The sequence below is a fragment of the Hoplias malabaricus genome, chromosome 2 (assembly GCF_029633855.1).
Source record: "Hoplias malabaricus isolate fHopMal1 chromosome 2, fHopMal1.hap1, whole genome shotgun sequence".
Classification (NCBI taxonomy): domain Eukaryota; kingdom Metazoa; phylum Chordata; class Actinopteri; order Characiformes; family Erythrinidae; genus Hoplias; species Hoplias malabaricus.
The window spans coordinates 1,366,703-1,386,338 of NC_089801.1; the positions used below are offsets into that span (position 1 = coordinate 1,366,703).

Here is a 19,636-nt window from a genome sequence, read left to right on the forward strand (position 1 = left end):
TGTAAGTGTAAGTGTATAAGAGTGACAGAGAGTGTGTTATTGTGTGTGTCTGTGGGTTTTCGTGAGTGACTGAGTGTGTTATTGTGTGCCTGTGGATGAAAGGGGCTGTGTGGTGAGGTTGTTATTGTGTGTGTGTGTGAGAGAGTGATGGAGAGTGTATGTTATTATTCTGTGTGTTATATGGGTGTGTGTGACAGTGAGAGAAAGAGAGAGAGAGGGAGGGAGAGAGGGAGAGAAGATGGCGACGCGGTGCCGCAGCGCTAGGTGCGCTTCAGAGAGGAGAGGTGCGCGCCGAGAGCTCGAGACGTGGAGGCACAAACTTATCGCATGCGTCGGTAAGACAATAAATAAATGAACCATTCGCGCAGTCAAACATTCACCTGATATCTAAACACAGTCACGCACCACTTACAGTAATGTCCCAGTTACATTCTAATCACCGACAGCTTCGTTTTGTCATTTTCCATTCCACCTTAAATTGTGCAGCAGTTTCAAACTAGCGCCGTGTGTCTGCGCTAGTCTGGAACTGCTGCAGTTGACAGATTTTAAGGTGGAACGGAAAATTAATAAAAACGAATCCGTTTCCAGCCTCTGCCACAAAGAGGAGAAAAACAAAGCCGAACAGTCGATGAAACGCGCATAGATTAGATACATCTTTATAAAACACGACGTTTTATACATTTATCCACCGAATAATACACGAATGTATGCGCGAAGTGTTTGTTTAAACCGGTTTTGAGCTGCGGTGAAGGTTTTTAGAGCCCTGCTAATGCTAAGGTAACTTTAGCACACATTAGCATTAGCAAGAGGATTGGTCGCCATTTCTCAGATTTTACTGAAGACCACCGACACAAAACTGAACAAACCGCTTCGGGATTAACTCGAGGGAACAAGAACACCTGGGACTGATTCTGTGAATGATAGCTACATTTATGTTAACATTTACTCCTGCTAACCGTGAGTACCCTTCAACATCACGATGTTAATCACAGTAACGTTACACTGCGGTTCATTTTCGGATAAACTGAGGACAATTCAGCAGATACCTTTACACTCATTGTTAATTAATATGGCTAAATGTTATGTATATGTTTACACAACCTGGGTTATCTGAATGACATTCAGAAAAAAATACACGTTTTCTCGATTTCAAACTTATAATTGCGCTGAAACTGAATAAATGGAGGTAATTTTATATTTGCGATAACATTCTGCTTTTCTGGAGCGCAATAAATAGCTTAAATATTAATCTGGAAAAACAACCAAACATATTTGGACTATTTTAAAGCATGTACGGCTAACGATGTGTTCTAAATCTCGGTTTGTCATTTTTTTGTTTCACATTTCTGAACGCTATTGTGGCGATTGTATAAAAGAAGAAGCAAATTGTCAATAAAGACCCCACAGAATACACAGCTTTGTTGGTTTTACATCCAACTTGCACCCTAAATGCAACTGTTTTATTATGTTGCTTAGTCCCTCAGGTCATATTAATTTCAATCACACAATGACAAAATTCTTTCTTTAGAGTATCCTTTTTCCTCTACTGTAGTGATTTTTTTTCTTCCTGGAAAACGCCTTCTGGCATGTCATTTCCTCAGTCTGAGCCTGTCTGTGTGGCAAACTTGTATTAACCAAAACATTGCAATTTGGAAACCTCAGCTTTTCATCATCCAGTCAAATCTTGCGATATAATCATGTCCCACAAATAAACTTCCTGCCCTGATGTCCTGTATTAAAGATGGGTTGTTTCTCAATATTGAATTCTTGTGTGTTCTCACGTTCTTGTCTTCTTGCTTGACGTCATCTTCCACTGCCAAAATTATGTTCCAATTCTCAAGATCACAAATGCCAGGCTACCTGGATGACGATCTTGCTCCGCCCAAAACCACGAGGGTGCATCGGATGAAAACATCAAGAATGTTCTTCTGGAGAACACAAGTCCTTTCTTTGAGTTCTTTGTATTGAGAAACAGCCCTGATTTATACTTCTGCGTAGAGCTATGCTGTGGGAGTCCGGGGTAAGTGTAGCACTGGGAGGTTCACAGATGCCCTGAAGTGCGTGCCTCAAGAATCTCCACTATGTGTTATGTGGATCTGTGCAGCTTTGTGTCAAGTACATGCTGATTGGTTCTCCGGTAGCCGTGGTCATGAGACCCAAACAATACTCACCCTGAACAACCAGATCCATTGCGACAGCAAAATAGATCAGTTTAAGGATCATAAGGATTCAAGACATAAAGATTAGTATTGCCATAAAACATCCTCGGTTAAAGTGTATAAAACAAAATGCATCTTTATTTCATTCTGAGCGCAAGACTTTCTCATTTATATGTTCTGGTTTGGATGCTGCACTTAGTGCATACGTCACACACTCACCCCTATGTATGTGTGTGTGTGTGATATATATATATATATATATATATATATATATATATATATATATATATATATATATATATATATAAATCACACACACACACACACATACATAGGGGTGAGTGTGTGACGTATGCACTATATAGCGGCTGAAGTATATTGCTCTGTAATAATAAATTATCCCAGCCTTACTTTATTATATTGACAGTTTTACCAAATTACCTAAATAATATTTTGAATCTGCAGCGCCCCTCTGGATCAGCTCTGCTATAGGCACGAATCACATGACCTCTTCCAAAAGCAAACTGACATGCCACATTCTGCAAATCAGTCAACCAATGTTACAGCCCCCTCATAAACGCCCTGGCCGTGCTCATAAATATGAGAAACATACAAGGCTAAAGAGACGGACTATTTCACCTCCCATTTTTGTGCCTTTTTCCAAATCTGAACAAGGCATGGGTTTAGTTGAAACCACTGGGGTGCAGTTACTCTATAAATTATGTTGGCTGATACCTATGTGAACATGGGTGCATGATGCCCATGTCTCAACACAGAGACTGTGACATAACACAGTTTGACATATTAGATCAGAGAATCTTAATTGAGTTTAATTTTGTTACGCCTGTATAATAATAGACCAGTTTAACACGAACCACTATCTCGACCATATACAGATTAACACAACCAACCATGTCAAATGTTTACAACGAGAGAGTTTTTGTGTTTCAGGGTTTGAGAGCATTCTTGAGGGAATTTATGGACCAAGACTTCTACAGGACCTCAGCATATTTGACGGTGAGCTATTGTTGATGTATTATTATATAGTAGTTATTATGCTCATAAGCTTATATGTTAGTTATATAGGGGTTTGATTCTGCATTTATGTGAATACATGTTTCCCTGTTTAGACTGTGAGCCTGAGGTAGTTTCTGATTGGTCGACTGAAGCTTGCTGTCCATTCTGTAATCTGCAGCTGGAGAAACTTATTGTGAGTCTGAAATCACACACAAACCGCAAACTCCACCAGCCTCAAATCCTTTATTATCTTTTGAAAAGATTGAGAGTAAGATAAAACATGTTTAATAAATAAAAATAAAAAATATAATCACTGTAAGAAAACCTAAAAGTTCTGAATTGTTAGTTCTACAAAAGACTAAAAACATTTCCAGCTATTAAAAGATAAATATGGACCATTTCTGTTAATCTATTAGTCCTGAAAGTTTCTGTGCTACTGATATATTTAAATCTTAAAAAAGTTAAAGAACAGTAATGTATCAGAATATTGTCCCTCTAGAGTTGATATCCACAGACTGAAAATAACAGGTTGTCACAGTACACCAGAGCTTTCCCTTTAAGAGCAGGTGAAGCTGAATTAGACTTTGAGACGTTGCACCTAATGTCAGTGTTTCTGCTGTTTCTGCACTTTTCAGTCTGTAATGAGACTCGCTATCGAATAGATTAGTTTCTACTAAAACCATCCAGACATGTTAACAAAACAATTCTAGATGAGGAACTGAAGGTTGAGATACAGAACATTTCTCATGAATGTTTTAAAGGTACCATGTAAGGCTTTATTTAAACTTTATATCTGAATGGTAAACAGAATAAAGTGGTTTTATGGCGCTTAGGAATGTTATGACACAGATGATTTTCATTTGGGAAGCGATAATCTCTTAGGATGTTTCTAGGATCTTATTTTTCTTATTTATTTAAGTTTATCTCATTCGTATTTAGAACTGATTTTTCTGAGTAAAATAGGATAATAACTGACTGAAATATTTAATTACAGAAGAAAATACGATAACTGAGTGAAAAATGTAACTGTTGGGAAAATACCATATTATCAAAATGAAATATTTTATTACTTAGTAAAATTCAATGATTACTGACTGAAATATTACTAACTGGGCAAAATGTAGCTGAGTAAAATATTAAATTACTGAGTTAAATACAATAATAGCAAACTGATATATTTAATTAGATGATGAATTAATTTGATAATTGACTGAAGAATTATTACTGAGTAAAATATGATAATAACGAACTGGAATATTAGGTGGAACAATAGCATTTGTATAACATAATTCCAACCACTTGTTCTTTAGTCATTTTATGGCAACCGTTGCATAGTATTAAAAATGGCAATTGGCAGCAACATATGGACTATATCTGTACATTCTAATTTTAGAACTACAAAGTGCTCCTGTATGGTCAGTTGAACTGAGAGAATAGGAAGTGAGTGCAGAAACAAGGAAGTGGTCACCTTGTTATGGATTGTCAGTCTGTGATTTGTTTCATAAACAGTCAATATGGCAACCAGATCTTAAAATGCAGTGCCTTTTTTGTAGTTAACAGGTTGTAGAAGTTAATTTTCACAGAAAAACTACAGTATGTTTTGTTTTTGCCTAAAGAATAATTAGTCTAAATCTAGAGAGTCTTAATTTCATCTAGAAATTAATGTGGAATATTTTTGTGCGCAAAACAGGAACACAGCCCTGTATCTCCGCCTCCTACTGAAACTCCTCCTCCTCAGGGTCTCTCCTCCTCAGAGAAACTTCAGTGCCAAGCAAGCCAGTTCCTTCATGCAGTTTTTCACAAAAAAGGTATAATACACACACAGCGAATGTAGTTTAATAAAGTTCTTAGGGGATGTTTTAATATTGATAACATTGTGTCTGGTTGAAGTGTTTACACAATGAATGGAATGACAAATAGTTAAGGGACGGGCTGATATGTAACACTGAAACCTGTAGTAAAGGGCTTGACTGATCCCACGTCTGTAACTAATATTGTCTTTTTTCACTTCATTTTAAAAGGAGCCCACCCATTCGTGAAGGGCTTGAACATAAGTTAACCTTCAAAAGATAACTACTAATGAGAGTAGCTCTGTTTTTGTTCAAGGATATTAAGGATATAAGGAAGTAAATTATTATTTATTATTATTACTCAAAATAGATAAATACAACCCAAAAATGTTTCTTTCCTTTGTGCTTTATCTAGAATTCCCTGAGAGTGGTGATCCAAGTATTCCATTGGCAGCGCAGGAGTTAATGCGCAAGATGATTCGTCAGTTTGCGATTGAATACGTCTATAAGAGCCAGCCCGAGGCCCCTGAGGGCCAGACTCCCACCTCCCAGGATTTACACAAAAATGGGGAGAATGATGGGCCCCTGGACCTCACCGTGAGCCGAGAAACGCATGAATCACCCCTCAACGAAAGGGCCGCCGGCCACAAAACACAGTGCCCTCAGCAAGGTGACTCACACTACAGTTGAACGTCTATTTTACAGAAGAGTGGGCTTTTTCAAGTATCCAAACTCAAAATAATATTCCTGTACTAAATGAATAAATAAAGCATGTGATGGGCAAAATATTTTCAGGCTGAGATGTAACCTCTGCTCCGCTGATTAACTTTTAAAGCAAGAAGTGTGTGTGCATAAGTCTTTACATTTTAATGATTTAAATGTTTTCCAAAGGAAATTATAATTCAAAGAGGCATGCATACAATTTAAATGTATTATAAACTGTTTTACATGTAAAGTGTTAGCTTGGCGTTTCTGAAATATATCTGGGTTTTTCTTTTCTTGTTTGTGCACATGGTTCTGTAGAAGGTGTTCTTGACCTTTCAAAGAAGAATTCCTCAGTGAATGGTCTGAGTCCTCAGAGCGTTACAGGGTGAGTCATTTTACTTTAGTTCAGGTGTTTGGAATGACCTTCTGTGTGTATACTGCCTGTGATAAAGCAGTGTCATGCATCTTAAATATATTTAGTAAGTCTTTTATATTTGTACTTTGTTATAATGCATATCATACCAGAGAGTTGTCCAAAACTTTTTACTTGTAAATAGGATTTAGTGCCTGTTGTTGCACTGCCAAAAGGGTTGACTCTTTTCTAACTTGTTGGAAGGTAACGTCACATTTTGTCAGTAGTCAGGGGCTTCACGTGTTTCTCTGTGTAGCCTGTATTTATTTATTGATTTTTTTTATATACTCTTTTATCTATATATTTATTATTATTATTATTATTATTATTTTCACTTAAAAACTTACCTGAACTGTATTGCAAAGATACTGGAAGTGTTTTGGTAGAAGTGTGTCGTTCTCCACACGTTTGACTGAGAGCTGCTCTTCCACGAAGTATCGTTTGCAACTAAAGCCAAAACCAAACAAAAAAACAAACCTTTACCCCATATTCAGAGGCTTTGTGTTAAACAGACAAAGTGAGAAGCGAGTGATGTTACCCAAAGACAAGGCAGTAAAGGAGTGGACCCTGAGTGCTTCCTGTCATTCGTCCGTTCACTCGTTCGTTTCTCATCCTCCCATCCACCTCCCCTTAGGAGACCGGTCAGAGAGGACTATTTGGATCGCAGTTCAGAGTTTGCGGAAGGTTTGCTCTCTAAAGCCTTGAAAGACATTCGCTCTGGTTCGCTGGACGTTCATAAAGCTGCCATTCTGTACGGGATACCTCAGAAAACTTTACGACTGCAAGCCGCAGGTGAGGCAAGCGAGAGGAAGCTGCGTGGAGATGACGGTGAGTTCCCGAAGACGAGCGAGGCGCAGCTGCTGCTGCAGAAGGTTGTGACCTGGACCCGGTCACAGTCCGATCCTCCAGAGGGTGCTAAATTGGCGTTCTCTCCTACTGAAAACGTGGAGTATCCTGCAGCGACTGCATCATCATACCTCCATCGTCTCACGCTGCAGCGAATGGTGTCTCAGCTCAGGGAGCGCGGAGACACATCCCCTCCACAAAGCCCTGCCCACAAAGCCATGGCACTGCGCATCCCTCAGGTTCGCTCTGGCATCCAGAACAAAGCACTCGACCTCGCTGCACTGCTGGACACCACCTTTCAGGCCGAACGGGTCTCAGACAGGCAGAGGGCAATCTTGCCGAAGAATGGCGTTCCAGAGCGCTTGGCGGCACCGGAGTCTCGGCTGCTTCAGGCGGACCTGCCGCCACTGTGTGTGAAGAATGGCGCCGTTGGCAGCAGCGTTACTGCCAGTGCTGAATCCTGTGAGAAACAACCTCGAAAGAAACGAGGACGCTACCGCCAGTACGACCACGACATCCTGGAGGAGGCCATCGCCATGGTGATGGGGGGGAAGATGAGCGTGTCCAAGGCCCAGGGTGTGTACGGTGTTCCTCACAGCACACTGGAGTACAAGGTGAAGGAACGCATGGGAACGCTGAAGACTCCGCCCAAGAAGAAACTCCGCATCTCAGACGCCAAAACCTCAGGCTCCATTCATTCAGGGACGAAAACAACGAATGCCTCAACTACCGCCTTCAAACGGTTTTAGAAGCGACCTCAGCTCCGACCTCAGCGGAAACGCCTCCGACTCAGTCAGGACTTCACTCCTTCTGACCTGGAACACTTGAACTCTCAAAACTCCTCATCTACAGGTTCTGGTACATTTCAGAGAAATCACAACACATGCCTTTAAAAAATCTATTCAGGGTTTTCACTGTGGATATCTATATAATTATATACGTATATATATATTTAAAGACGATATACTGTAAAGCACTGATTTTTAAGTTAAGTACAGTTTTAAACTAAAGAATTTATTCAGGTTTGATTTTTACCTAAAGGTAATCAGCTTTTAATGATTGTTAACAGCTTTCACACTTCGACTGGTCCACGAGTCTTAGTCGCTGAGAGATTTTGTTTTCTATTTATTCCCCAAAATGGGTCGAGCAGTGCTGAGGCTCAGAAGTTGGGGAATGTAACACTTCAGCGCTTTATTCAGCATTTTATTCCTCCATTTAATGATGAAGGAAGGTCGTCTTACCTGCGGTGGAATGGTGCAGGTACGAACTTGCGTTTCCACTGAAGGACCCCATTGTTTATGCTAGTTAATGTAGAATTAAACTAATCTATTAATATCATTAGACGCTTCGGTTGATGAACCGAATGGTGTGGGTTTATTATTTAAAAATAAATTGTTGGAACATTCTAGACTTTTCGTAATGAAAAACCGGACCCGACTAAGACCAGCTGTTATGCTCATTTGTATTCTTTTAGTAACACAGTTGCAACTATTTAAAGTTTGTCAGCTTAAAAATGCTTTGCCTCTTTTCAGTGAACTTGTTTTGGGGTAAATAGGAATGCAACATAATGCATGTTAAAAAAAAAATGTGCACTGGAAAAAAGCTTGATAGTCCTAGTGAATGTGTTGTTAAATATTAATATAGATTTTCTTTTAGCACTCACCACTGCTGTAAAACCTCATTTGAAACTATTTTTTCTCTGCTGCTTCGAGTTGTGCTCTGTTTTGTTGTCATTAATTTCCTGTAAATCACTAAGAATCTGGAGCAGGTCACAACAGCTGAGCGTGACTTTAAACAGAGGCTTTTTATAATGTAAGTGTTTACTAAGTTCATAGTAATGCAACACTAAATCCAAACAGCTGCAACACAACGAGTATTTACATTGAGCTGTGTCAATATTAAATCTCTATTTATTTAATATTTATGTAAATTCCTGATACTTCTGTTGTCTCTGTTCAACAGAAACCAACTTGAGATACAATAACACTATTGATTCTGAATGAAACTGCAATTGATTTTGCTGGTTAAGATGTGATTTACACATCATGGTGCAGCTGTATTTAAATGCTGGTTTAAAACTAGTATTAAGTGCTAAGTAAAGACTTCATGCATGAGCCTTGGTTAACTCACGTTGAATTGGTGTCCCTGAATCCAGGTGTTTGTGTGCTGTAACCAAAATATTACTTCAGGGTCATTTTACAACTACAAATGCCATACCCGGAAAAGTTGCAATATTTTGTAACGTTCAGTTAAAACAAAAATCTATCACTTGTTCATTCTCTTGAATCAACTGTATTTGTCCGACAAAAGTACAACATTTTCTGACGTGACCGTCTCGATTGTGTAAATATAACCGTATGGGTCTTCAAATTTTTAAACAAAATTGTGGCCTACAACACACAGTTTTAATAGAGGACAGTTTTGTCCTTTTTAATTAGACTTGCTCATTCTTTGGGAACTTAAGATACTCTGCAGTTTTGCAAGTAGAATTTTTGCTTGATACAAGACAGTCCATGACTGCTGATGTCTGATTCTCCTCTTCAGGATGCCCCATACATTTTCAGTAGGAGAGAGATCTGGACTGCTGGCAGGCCAGAGAAGCACACACACTGTGTGAATACAGCCACAATGTTGTAGCGCATGCAGAATGAGGTCTGACATTGTTTTACTGAATTAAACAAGGACTTCTCAGGAAAAGTTGTCACCTTGAGGGCAGCGTACCTCATATTAAAATCTTAATGTGGGCACTGATGCGCCCCGTACCATGAAAGATGTTGGATTTTGCACATTTCACTCAGAAAAGAGTATGGAAAGTCCCTTTTGTGTGGCACAGAGAACTCAACAATGGTTTACCTGAAAACAAAACGTTTCATCTGACCACAGCACACATTTCCAATGTCTGTTGAGCCATCTGGGATGAGATTGGGGCCCAGAGAGCTCTGCCATGTTTGTGCACAGAATTAGTATATGGCTTCCTCCTTGTGTAATAGTTTTCAGGTGGTATTTCTTGATACCGTGGCAGACGCCTCTGTGCTTACAAAGACTGAGTCTTTGGTGGATGCTCCTTTTATATCCAGTCATGATGCTCTCACCTGTTATCAGTTTACCTGCTTAAAGTGGAATATTTCAGATTCATGTAACTTGAATTTACTTTAACACCTTCGCTCTTATTTTGCACCGTCCCAGTTATTTTTTAGTGTGTTGAAGAAATCAAATTCTACATGTGTTTAAATGTGTTCTGGTCTCAGTTGAATAGAGATTCAATAGAATGAACAAAACAAAGAATATTGTTTTGTACTGCGTTTTACAAAATGTCCTAATTGTTCCGGAAATGGAGTTGAGACTCCAGGCAAAGCTGCTTTAGTAACGATCATAACGTCCACACGAGGCCGCTAGCGTTATTCACACAACTCTAAGCTTTTACGCTGGCTTTGATTAATGTGAATACGGCCTTTAGCCTGTGGACTAATTTTTTTGCCTCATTTGTTTTTCTATAATGTTATGTTCCCCATATTTTCACCACCTTTTACCATTCACTTTCCTGTATCATGATACTAACCTCCATTTCTCTCCTGCTGTAATCTGTGTTCTGCTGATGAACTGATATCTTTTTATCCTTTTTTTATTTCATGGCATGGACCTGTTTTAGTGAGTTAAAATATAAATGAAGGATAAGACTAGGCTACACTTTACAATAAGATGCACATTTCCCTGGGTGTTTGTTCTAAACGTTATTAATTATTGTAGTGCTTAACAATCATTCACATGGCCATTTGGAAGTGTGTTCATTAACATACAGACACTGGGACTTGCAGCTCCTTATAAAGTGTAGACCTTGAAATAATTGTGAATTTTTGTGATTGAAACGTTGGAAAATATAAGAATTTCTACATGCAATGTTAATGTAGTAGTCTTTGTGTTGTGAAAATTCTGTATGTGATTTTAGTGTTAATGTTATTTAAAGAAAAAACCTTTTGTGAAGAGATTCTTACATTGAATTCAAAAGCATTTTGCCCTATCAACCACTGAATGTTCCTTACAACTTGTTAACTTTGCATAGTGCCTGCTTTTAAAACTCATTTCAAGTAGATTTTTCTTTCTGGAAGTTAGCAACACTTTTATATCTAAAGAATATTACTAGCAGTTTTACTGTTCATTTTCCTAGAGATAGCATTACTTTACAGGCACTTTTTTTTGTTTTGTTTTTAACTTGAGGGCAGTCCCACCCATGTTTGAGTGCAGTTTTCTTATATTTAGTGTACTTTTTACAGTAAAATATTTCTCAGGTCTCCCCGTCGATTTCACATTGATGGATCAAAGTAAAGCTCAAAGTGATTCTGTGCTGAAACCTAATAGAAATGCATTGATTCTGTCACAGTTTAAAAAAAAAAAAAGGTAAAGGTGTCACAAAGCGTTCTCTGAATTTTGCCATAGAAGGAGCATTTTTGGTTCTGTTTGGAAAAGAGACTTGAGTAAAAAAAGAGTCACAAAATATGGAGGTTCTATAGTTTGTGTTGATCGTGTGGGACTTTTACACTGAAGCCTAAGTTATAAATGTTCTTTAATGTAGTGTTTTTGTAAATGTGGCTCTTCTATGGCTTTGCTCCAGAGAATCTGTGGGGCTTTTATTCCTTATTGTGTATGTGAAGGCAGATAAATCTAGACTCAATTAAGATTTTCCAAATATGATGTTGTCAACATATGAAATAGTTGTGTACAGTTGATTTAACAATGTAGTGTTTTCAGCAAATGATAATTTGCAGATGAAATCAGGTACAGGAACCAAATCTGAAGGATTGAGTTTGGTGTCTTAATGTAGCCATAGAGAATCCTCAGGGTAAGATTATGGTTAATGTTAAAGGTGTAACTGCCCTTTTTTTTTTTAACTGCAGTGAGTCCAAGGATGAGCTGTAAGGTTCTGATGGAGAGCCTCATTTTAAACTTAGCCCTTCTTCTGTAACTTTACCAGTCCGTGAAAACTTGTAGGAGGTTGTTAAAATACACTGGCTGCATTTCCGTGTCCTCCAGAGTTATTCAGATAAAACGTGTTTAATGTTTTTGGCTGTATTGAAAGGCATCAAGATCTCAAACTTGCAGTGGGAACAGTTTGCAGCTGTGTGTTTGTCACTTTCATAAGCTGAAGCTAGATACATTAATTGCAATCCTTTATTTATGCATACATCAGTTGCACTATGATTCTTTTTCTTTTCCTTTTTTTTCCTGAAAATTTTACCTAAATATTTTGTCTTGTACATGTATTTATTTCTTTGTGATGAGAATCAGACTTTAGTGTTTGAGTTCCTGTTGAAGCACTTTGTTGCTCTCAGATTTAAATGTGAAATGTTTTACTATACTTGCATGCATATATTAATGTCCTTTTGAATAATGTTAATTTTCTCCTTGTGATTATCCTGATTGCTTTATGTATTTATTTTATTTTATTTTGCATATTAACAACAGAAAGGGCTTTTCATGGAGAGAGGCCATTAAAACACTCCAGAATTTTAATTTTTAAAGTATCTTTGATGTAGACATTTGCTAAAAACACCTTTTGGGTCAAATTGTTGATGCTAACTTGCGTTCTCATTTCTTTTAATGTTTAATAAGAAACAGTTCATTTCACCTTATAAAGATGAATTAAAATTGGGCTCGTAATGATGGTTAAAGAACCTCTTCTGTTTGACACTTAACTTTTACATGTGAACTTTTCCTAAACCTCTTTAAATTAATGAACATCCTCATGCGATCTGTATGTTTTTGTTTAATTCTGACAGTGTATTGCCTGCGGACATGGGTTTGCTTGTGGTTATTTTGAATTGACACATAGAGAGGCAGATGGTTTGGCTGCTTAACAGATTTTATGGATGCTTTGTACAAAATGAAGTTTCCTTGTGTGTGAGCGTTGCTACAATCGTCATCCTCTGCCTTCTACAAGTTGTCAATAAAAATTGTCAGTAAAAACGTGTTGGCTTTATGTTCCTTTGTTAGTCATGGCTAAAGTTTTTGAAAGGAATGAGATGCTTTATCATGCAATCTGTTTCTCTGCACATTTGGTCGTTTTGACTCTTGTCACTGATCTCCATCAGTAAAATGAATAATAATTTGTCCTCATTTATTTATATAGTTCTTTGGTGGCGGTGGATGGGGACCAGAGCAGAAAGGAAGAAGAGAAGAGAGAGACAGAGGAGTGGAAAGACACAGTACTGGAGAAGGTCCTGTCTTCACTCTGCTCTTATCACAGATCCCTGCTGTATAGCATCCTGCAGGAAATGCATGTACATTACAAAGTAGCGCTAGCACTAAGAGATTCTCGCAGACGATTGGCTAAAACTGAGCCACATTGCTGTCCTTCTGAACCAAGCTCTCCCAGAGACCTTTTAACCTGCTCCCTAACAGCATGTGGAATTCAACCATGTGCAGTAACCTCTGTTTGTTTCTGTGTGAAGACACTGAGCGGGCTCTCCTGCCCAAACATTGCACTTGGATGTGTTGGAAACGTTGTCTGCTACGGCCATCACAGAATGATAACGTGCCAACACCAACGCAACACTGAAAACCTGTGCATTTCACACCACCACCCTCCCAGCATTCTTAGTAACTCGCATAACGCTTGCCGAACTTGCCGTAGCCCATCCCCACCCCCTCTATCACCAAAGCCTCTGGACATGGAGTGTAAAACAACTGAGCAAACTAGCAGTTGTAAAGGTCAGGAGCTCATGGAACTAAGCAGACCCCCGCCTCTTCTACCTCACAGAACTGAGGCAGAAGAAGAAAATAAAGGTCCCACTACTTTGGTTAAAGCGCCTGACACTGAAGAAGAGAATAAACATCACTGTGGATCTTTATTAGGAGATCTAATGGACACTTTTGATGAAAAACTAAAGAACATCCAACCACCTCAGAAAGAGCAGAACACGCATAGCTGTCCAAAGTCAAAACCATGTGATGATACACATTTGACCGAAATTATAACCACTGTGTTGCGCAGCAGCAGTGATAAAGAGTATGATCTGAAGCAACTGTTTGAGCAGCAAATGTCTACAGAACAGCGTTCCCCTCAAACTAGATCTCGCCGGAGGCAGGAAATTTTGGCTGCAATGAACAAGTCGCTCAACATTCCAGCTTCTCGCCGACAGAGCTTGCAAATCAAAAGAGATATTGCTAGGTTTGACCTTTCTGCCTGCCGTAGGAAGTTACCACTGGACAGAGGCAGGTGTCCCAAAAACATTCAGGAGTTGCCGATGTCCATTCAAGAACAGCCTGGTTCTTCGAAAGTTTTATTGGAAACGAAGCCCACGGAAGAAGTCTCAGAAACTCCCTGCGGTGGACCGAGCCCTTTAACCTCAGAGGTGCAGAGCAATCGAGAAGAGCAAGAAATGCAATCTCCTGAGCTGTCAGATATTCCTCTCAGCAATGAAGCAGACACCCACCAAAAAGGTGTTTCTCAAATAAATCCCATAACAAAGTTTGACCAGGACAAAAGTCAAATATTTCAACCAAATGGCAGAGTTGAAAGATCCAGGAGGAATATTGTCCCTCCTCAACGTTTCTCCTCCTATGTCACAGAACCCAGGAAGATGTACTATGCTGCCTGTTTTTCTGAAAGCGTATTCAATAAGCAGTCTCTAAACAATAATGCTACATGTAAACCTGACTCTTCAGAGACTGATGATCACACACCTACTAAAACTGATACTGACCATTCAATCAAAAGGGAAGCTCCCGATCACACAGTGCCTACAGCAAGTGATGAAAGTGACAAATTACCTGTTTCACCCAAGATAATAAAAGCCTGTGAAGATGAGAGTGGTGAATATAGCCAGGCTATACAAAATCCAAGAACAGATTGGTATGAGCATAATGCAACTCCTACAAAAACATCACAACCCTGCTCAGGAGAAAGACTAACAGAATCACAGATTCCTATGTTAACTCAAGGCCAATCTACTGATACGGATATCTTGGAGGACACTAAGGAATTTGCTTTAACATATGTTAGTCCTATAAAGCTTATGCTTGTGTCCCCTGTGAAAGGTGAAAATGGGGTAAAATACACATTAAAAGCTGCAGACACTGGTTCCAAACATTCCAAAATGTTTGATCCTTGCATTGAAGCCTCATGGGCAGGCAGTAGTATAAACGAAGAAATTATGGATAAAGATTTACAAGGAGTTTCACTTCTGAACTCTGAGGCTGGGAGTACAGACAATAACCTATCAGAAGTATCCACTGATGAGGTGGGTTTGATTAACCACACGAGTGTTGGTGAGGCTTTACGAACCGTGAACGAAATGACCCCTGTTAAAAGACGTCCAGGTCGGCCGAAAAAATTAGGACCGCACATAGAGAAAGTAGTGAAACGTCCCATTGGTAGGCCACCTAAGGCCAAGGCTGGAGACCCCAATAGCGTAATCACTAAAAATGTTGTTAGTCAGATAGCGAGTGAAAATGAGGAAGAAGGCAACAAGAATCTGAAAATCACCATCACGTGTGGGAGGTCGAGAAAAACGAGGAGAGTGGTGTCTGAAGACATGGGACAGTTTAGCAGAAACCAGGGAGTGCATGAGGTCCATAACTGTGGTTCAAGTGATGAGACAGGAGGCACAAATGACAGTGTAGGTTCTGTTAATAATATGGCCAAAAATCCATTTGTGGATCTGAAGTTTGTGATGCCTGTGGAAGACAGGAAAGCCTTTATCCATTCAAGTAGTAACATAAAATGCCAAAAGCAGAGTGATTTGGCAATGACAAGAAAACCAGGAAGGCCACCTAAGGTCAAGATTTCTGGAATTTCTGTCACTGTTACCACAGTGTCACCAAGGCAGCGCAGGATTCATATAAAAAGAGACCTAAAGGATTTGCCTCCAAAACCAAGAGCTCTCATAATGGAATCTGAACCTTCTACAGAAGAGCTACCAATTAATGAATGTACTGTTGGTGTTGGTAAGGATGTAGAGGTTACCATGAAAGAACACTCTAAATCTCCCAGAACCTCGTTCTTTCCTATTCGCCATTCTGTAAGGGAGCGTAAACCTTCCATACATCTACTGCACTCAGTTGCTACAGCCAGATCTTTAAGTCGTAGCAATGCACTGCTTTGTAGGTCACGCAAGCTGCTTATGAGTAAGGCGAGCCAGCAGACCCGTCAAGGTGGGCCTCAGTTGGCTGCTAACAAAGCACTTTTGAAAAAGACCAGCAAGGTCAGTAACTTGAAAAATGTTGGTCGTTTTTCTGGAGTTTCTGTGGACTCTATTTTTGCATCAGATGAGAGCCTCAAGTGGTGGCTTATCAACACATCACCCGAGACCATAAATGAGAAGATGGCCAAACGGATCAAGCTGATGTCTGATACGTGGGTCTCTGAAGTCTTGGAGGCGAAAAAGTCAGAAGAGATTAAAACAAAACCAAACTCAACCCCCTGTGAAAAAGTCACTGGCTTCTCTGCTGTTAAAATGCTGTTTGAAAGAGACTACAGTATGGAAAACCTGTGCTCCTGGTTTATGCAGACTACAGAGACTCAGTCCCTGGCTATTGTGAAGAAAACCAGTGCAAAAAACCCCTATGAGATCTTTCATTACGACCCCATCGGATCTCCTTGCAGAGATGATGTTTGCCCAAGCCCGCAAGCTGAACGGCTCAGGAAACACGTCAAGAAGTTTGCAAAAATTGTCCCAAAAAGTCCAGAAATGCATCGGAAAGCACAAGCTAGATTGCAAAAAATAAGGAAATCTTTTTGCAGATGCAGCCAATATAACCCATTTACCTTGCTACAGAAGATGAATGGGCAGAGAACATTTAGGTCTTTTGGAACGTGGAGGATTTACAGAATGGCTTTGCTCAGAGCAAAAGCCAGGTTCAGAATCAGGACAAAGAAAACTTTATCTGAGGCAGAACACAGAAACCTGTGTGATCCCTTAACCCTAATGCTCCTAGAGACAAAACAGCTGGAGACCCCAGTAAATGAAGTTCACGATGCATCCCATATTCCAGACAACAAAAGGGATGAATCTTCTGAGAAGAGACTGGTTGTTGCTGACACGTCCAAAGAGGAGCAAATCAGCTCCAAGTCTTGGAGTCCAGAGAGACTGAAGGAGTGCAGGGTGTTTCTGAAAAAGATTAACTCTACAGACACAGCATCAGTGAGTGAAGGATATAACATTTGCACAGTGAAATTAAATATATCACCTGCTGAATGTGATGTGTCTGTGGAACAAAAAGAACAAAAGTGCAGTGTAACCACTAAATTGAAGACCCTTAATTCTCTGAGGAAACGCTCCTCTACTTCGGTGAACCAGAACAAGTTCAGAAAAAAGCGCAAAAGTCCCTGCACAAGTGAAGCACCTCCAGTAAAAATGATGCGACAATCAAGGTGCAACAGAGGCGTTCTCGGACCAAAGTGGTGTGATTTCATACTTGGTAAGTGTAAGTTTTTAATTATCTTTTAATTATCTTATATTTTAGAGATGCATCTATTTAGGTCTGGAATCTTAAAGTTGAATGATGTATTTAATTAAACCTTAAACTGCAGCATTTTTTTTTAAATTGGTACTACACACCATGATCAGTAGAATAAATTGAACAGCTAAGCGTGTACCTTGTACACTGAATATATGTAATTGAAATAATATAAAAACGGAAATGAGAATGTAAGGAACTAAAGGAACCTGCAAATTAGACTTGTAATATTTTGACATATAATTTACTTTTAAGTGTAAGTGTAAAATTAAGTGTAAAATTCTCCAAACCTAACATTCTCTGGATATTCTCTCAAATAACTTTTTTTTCACGTATATATTTATCTTAATATGTTTGCAAATTAGGAAAATCATGTATGTTAGTCTGTCCGAGCTGCATCTCTCCAACATGTCTACTCTTCTTTAATGCTCTTTCTGTATTGTACACGCTTCTAATCATACCCTGTAATATCTGTATCTTACAGGGCCGTCCAAATAATGGAGGATTTTTGGGGTCTCTGAATTTTATGGTGCCTTTCAAAAATAGTGTCTAAAAATCAAGAGCATTAGGACACCCACGCAACCTCAGCAAGCATCATGTAGCAAAAGACTGTAATTATGAAACTTGCACTATTTAATCTTATTTTTATTTTATATCTGTAAACGTTGCTCTTTTTTACTTACTGAAACATCCCTGATTTTATTATTGCAGAGAACCATTGAAACCTGAAAAGTTTGTGGTTTTTACAAAATGTTGAAATGTCATAAGATGTGCAAACTTTTATGTTTAACTTTAAAAATTTTCTAATACTGGAGTACAGTAGCAGCATTAAATCACATACTGTACATGCATTAAAACTTGAGACTATTACCAAGCAAAAGCTAGGTATATCCCCAGTCTGTTTTGGTTGGAAATCTTTAAGACAACCAACATTAATAGTAGAAGTGGATGTTTTAGTGATATGCAGTGGGTTTTTTCTTTGTTTTTGTTTTCAGAAGGAAAATTGCTGAAGTGACCTCGAGTTCATTCACGCAGAATTTTTCTTTCTTTCTGTGGAATCATCTTAATATTAATGAACAGACTGTTATGTGAATTGTTTTTTTTTTTTCTTTCTAAAGCATTAATCCAACCATTACTGTGTTGCACTACAAACCTGTTACCTTCGTCTTGTTTATATATATATATATAAACACACACATACTGCCACTGTTGGACAAAATTTTACTACTTTAGTGCAATGTTTTACTTTATGAAGCTGAAAAAGTTAATTGTATTAAAAGCTTTTAGGTCAATAACAAGCTAGCTTCGTTTTGTTCCTTCCCACATTCAGAAGCTTCATATGTAGATTCAGTTTATGGTTATTAATATTACAGTATATGATGTCAGATTAAACTATCAAATCTAAAGTTAATCAAAACCTATCCAAACAATCAAATCTAGTTTAACTGTTTCTGTCAGAAAGTTGTTTCTGGTTAAAATATTTTTAAATGCTTTAATCAGTTTCATTTTCTAACTTTTATTAAATAACTTAAAAATGTTAAGAACATGATTTAAAAATTATCAACAGCATCAGCAGAAGGGCATCCTGTGCCTGAGAAAGAAAGTTAGAAAATGGTCTTAAGTGATTTTTTTTCCAAAAGACCCCAGCGTCCGTTACTCCCCGTCAGTGTGCTCGACTGAAATATGGCGGTCCTGCGGTGCTGCCAGGAAAACTTAACGACGGGACAGGTAATCAAAAGAGCGAACCCAGGGAGGGTTTTTATAAGATGAAGTGAAGTATTAAATATGAAGAAGATGAAACTTAACACAGTTATTAACCAGGGAGAATGTAAACACATTTCTGACTTCTTGGTCCCCTGCTAAAATTAGCGCTAAAGCTAATTAGCCGCTGTATATTTTAGTGTGGGCAATGACAATTACTTGTAAAATATTTTATATGTTGTATAAATTGTGTAGCTCTTGTCAGTAGTACTTGAGATAAAGTAAAATGTATGTATTGTTTTTACTAGCTTTATGGTTTTAGGACGTTAGTGTAAACATGGTTACTCTGGGTTTATTCTAACTTTGATTGCTCGTGGAAGCTTTACTGTGCTATTTTAGAAAAGGTAGTATGGCGTCAAAATAGGTTCTAAAGTTCTGAGAACCAAAAAACAGAATCCATAACCAATAAATGTCATTTTGTAATTGAGAAAACTGTCATTCATATTGAGAGTTATAAAAACAGGTTTGTAAACAGAATATTTCTGAATATA

The 19,636-nt window shown here is 38.6% G+C and overlaps 1 protein-coding gene across 4 annotated transcripts; it reads left to right on the plus strand.

Moving 5' to 3' along the window:
* Positions 1 to 226: 226 nt before the first annotated feature.
* Positions 227 to 18,613, plus strand: lcorl (ligand dependent nuclear receptor corepressor-like). 4 transcript variants are annotated; one of them, XR_010796537.1, is made up of 9 exons: positions 227 to 335; positions 3,111 to 3,176; positions 3,290 to 3,369; positions 4,867 to 4,984; positions 5,382 to 5,636; positions 5,990 to 6,056; positions 13,054 to 17,345; positions 17,869 to 17,995; positions 18,380 to 18,613. XR_010796537.1 is itself a non-coding variant. In XM_066657673.1 (8 exons), exons 1-8 carry the CDS (start codon positions 239 to 241, stop codon positions 17,880 to 17,882), a joined length of 4,989 nt encoding a protein of 1,662 aa, XP_066513770.1. In that variant the 5' UTR covers positions 227 to 238; the 3' UTR covers positions 17,883 to 18,613. The 4 variants fall into 4 exon arrangements, 3 of the variants coding, with proteins under 3 accessions (XP_066513770.1, XP_066513792.1, XP_066513783.1); XM_066657673.1 differs by having other exon boundaries at positions 17,869 to 18,613; XM_066657686.1 differs by lacking the exon at positions 227 to 335 and adding an exon at positions 616 to 957 and having other exon boundaries at positions 17,869 to 18,613.
* The last annotated feature ends 1,023 nt before the right edge of the window (positions 18,614 to 19,636 follow it).

Coding starts and splice junctions, on each gene's coding strand:
- lcorl (XM_066657673.1), top strand. CDS start 239: ATGGCGACGCGGTGCCGCAGCGCTAGGTGCGCTTCAGAGAGGAGAGGT. Junction 336..3,110: donor CAAACTTATCGCATGCGTCG/GTAAGACAATAA, acceptor TTTGTGTTTCAG/GGTTTGAGAGCATTCTTGAG. Junction 3,370..4,866: donor TGCAGCTGGAGAAACTTATT/GTGAGTCTGAAA, acceptor TGCGCAAAACAG/GAACACAGCCCTGTATCTCC.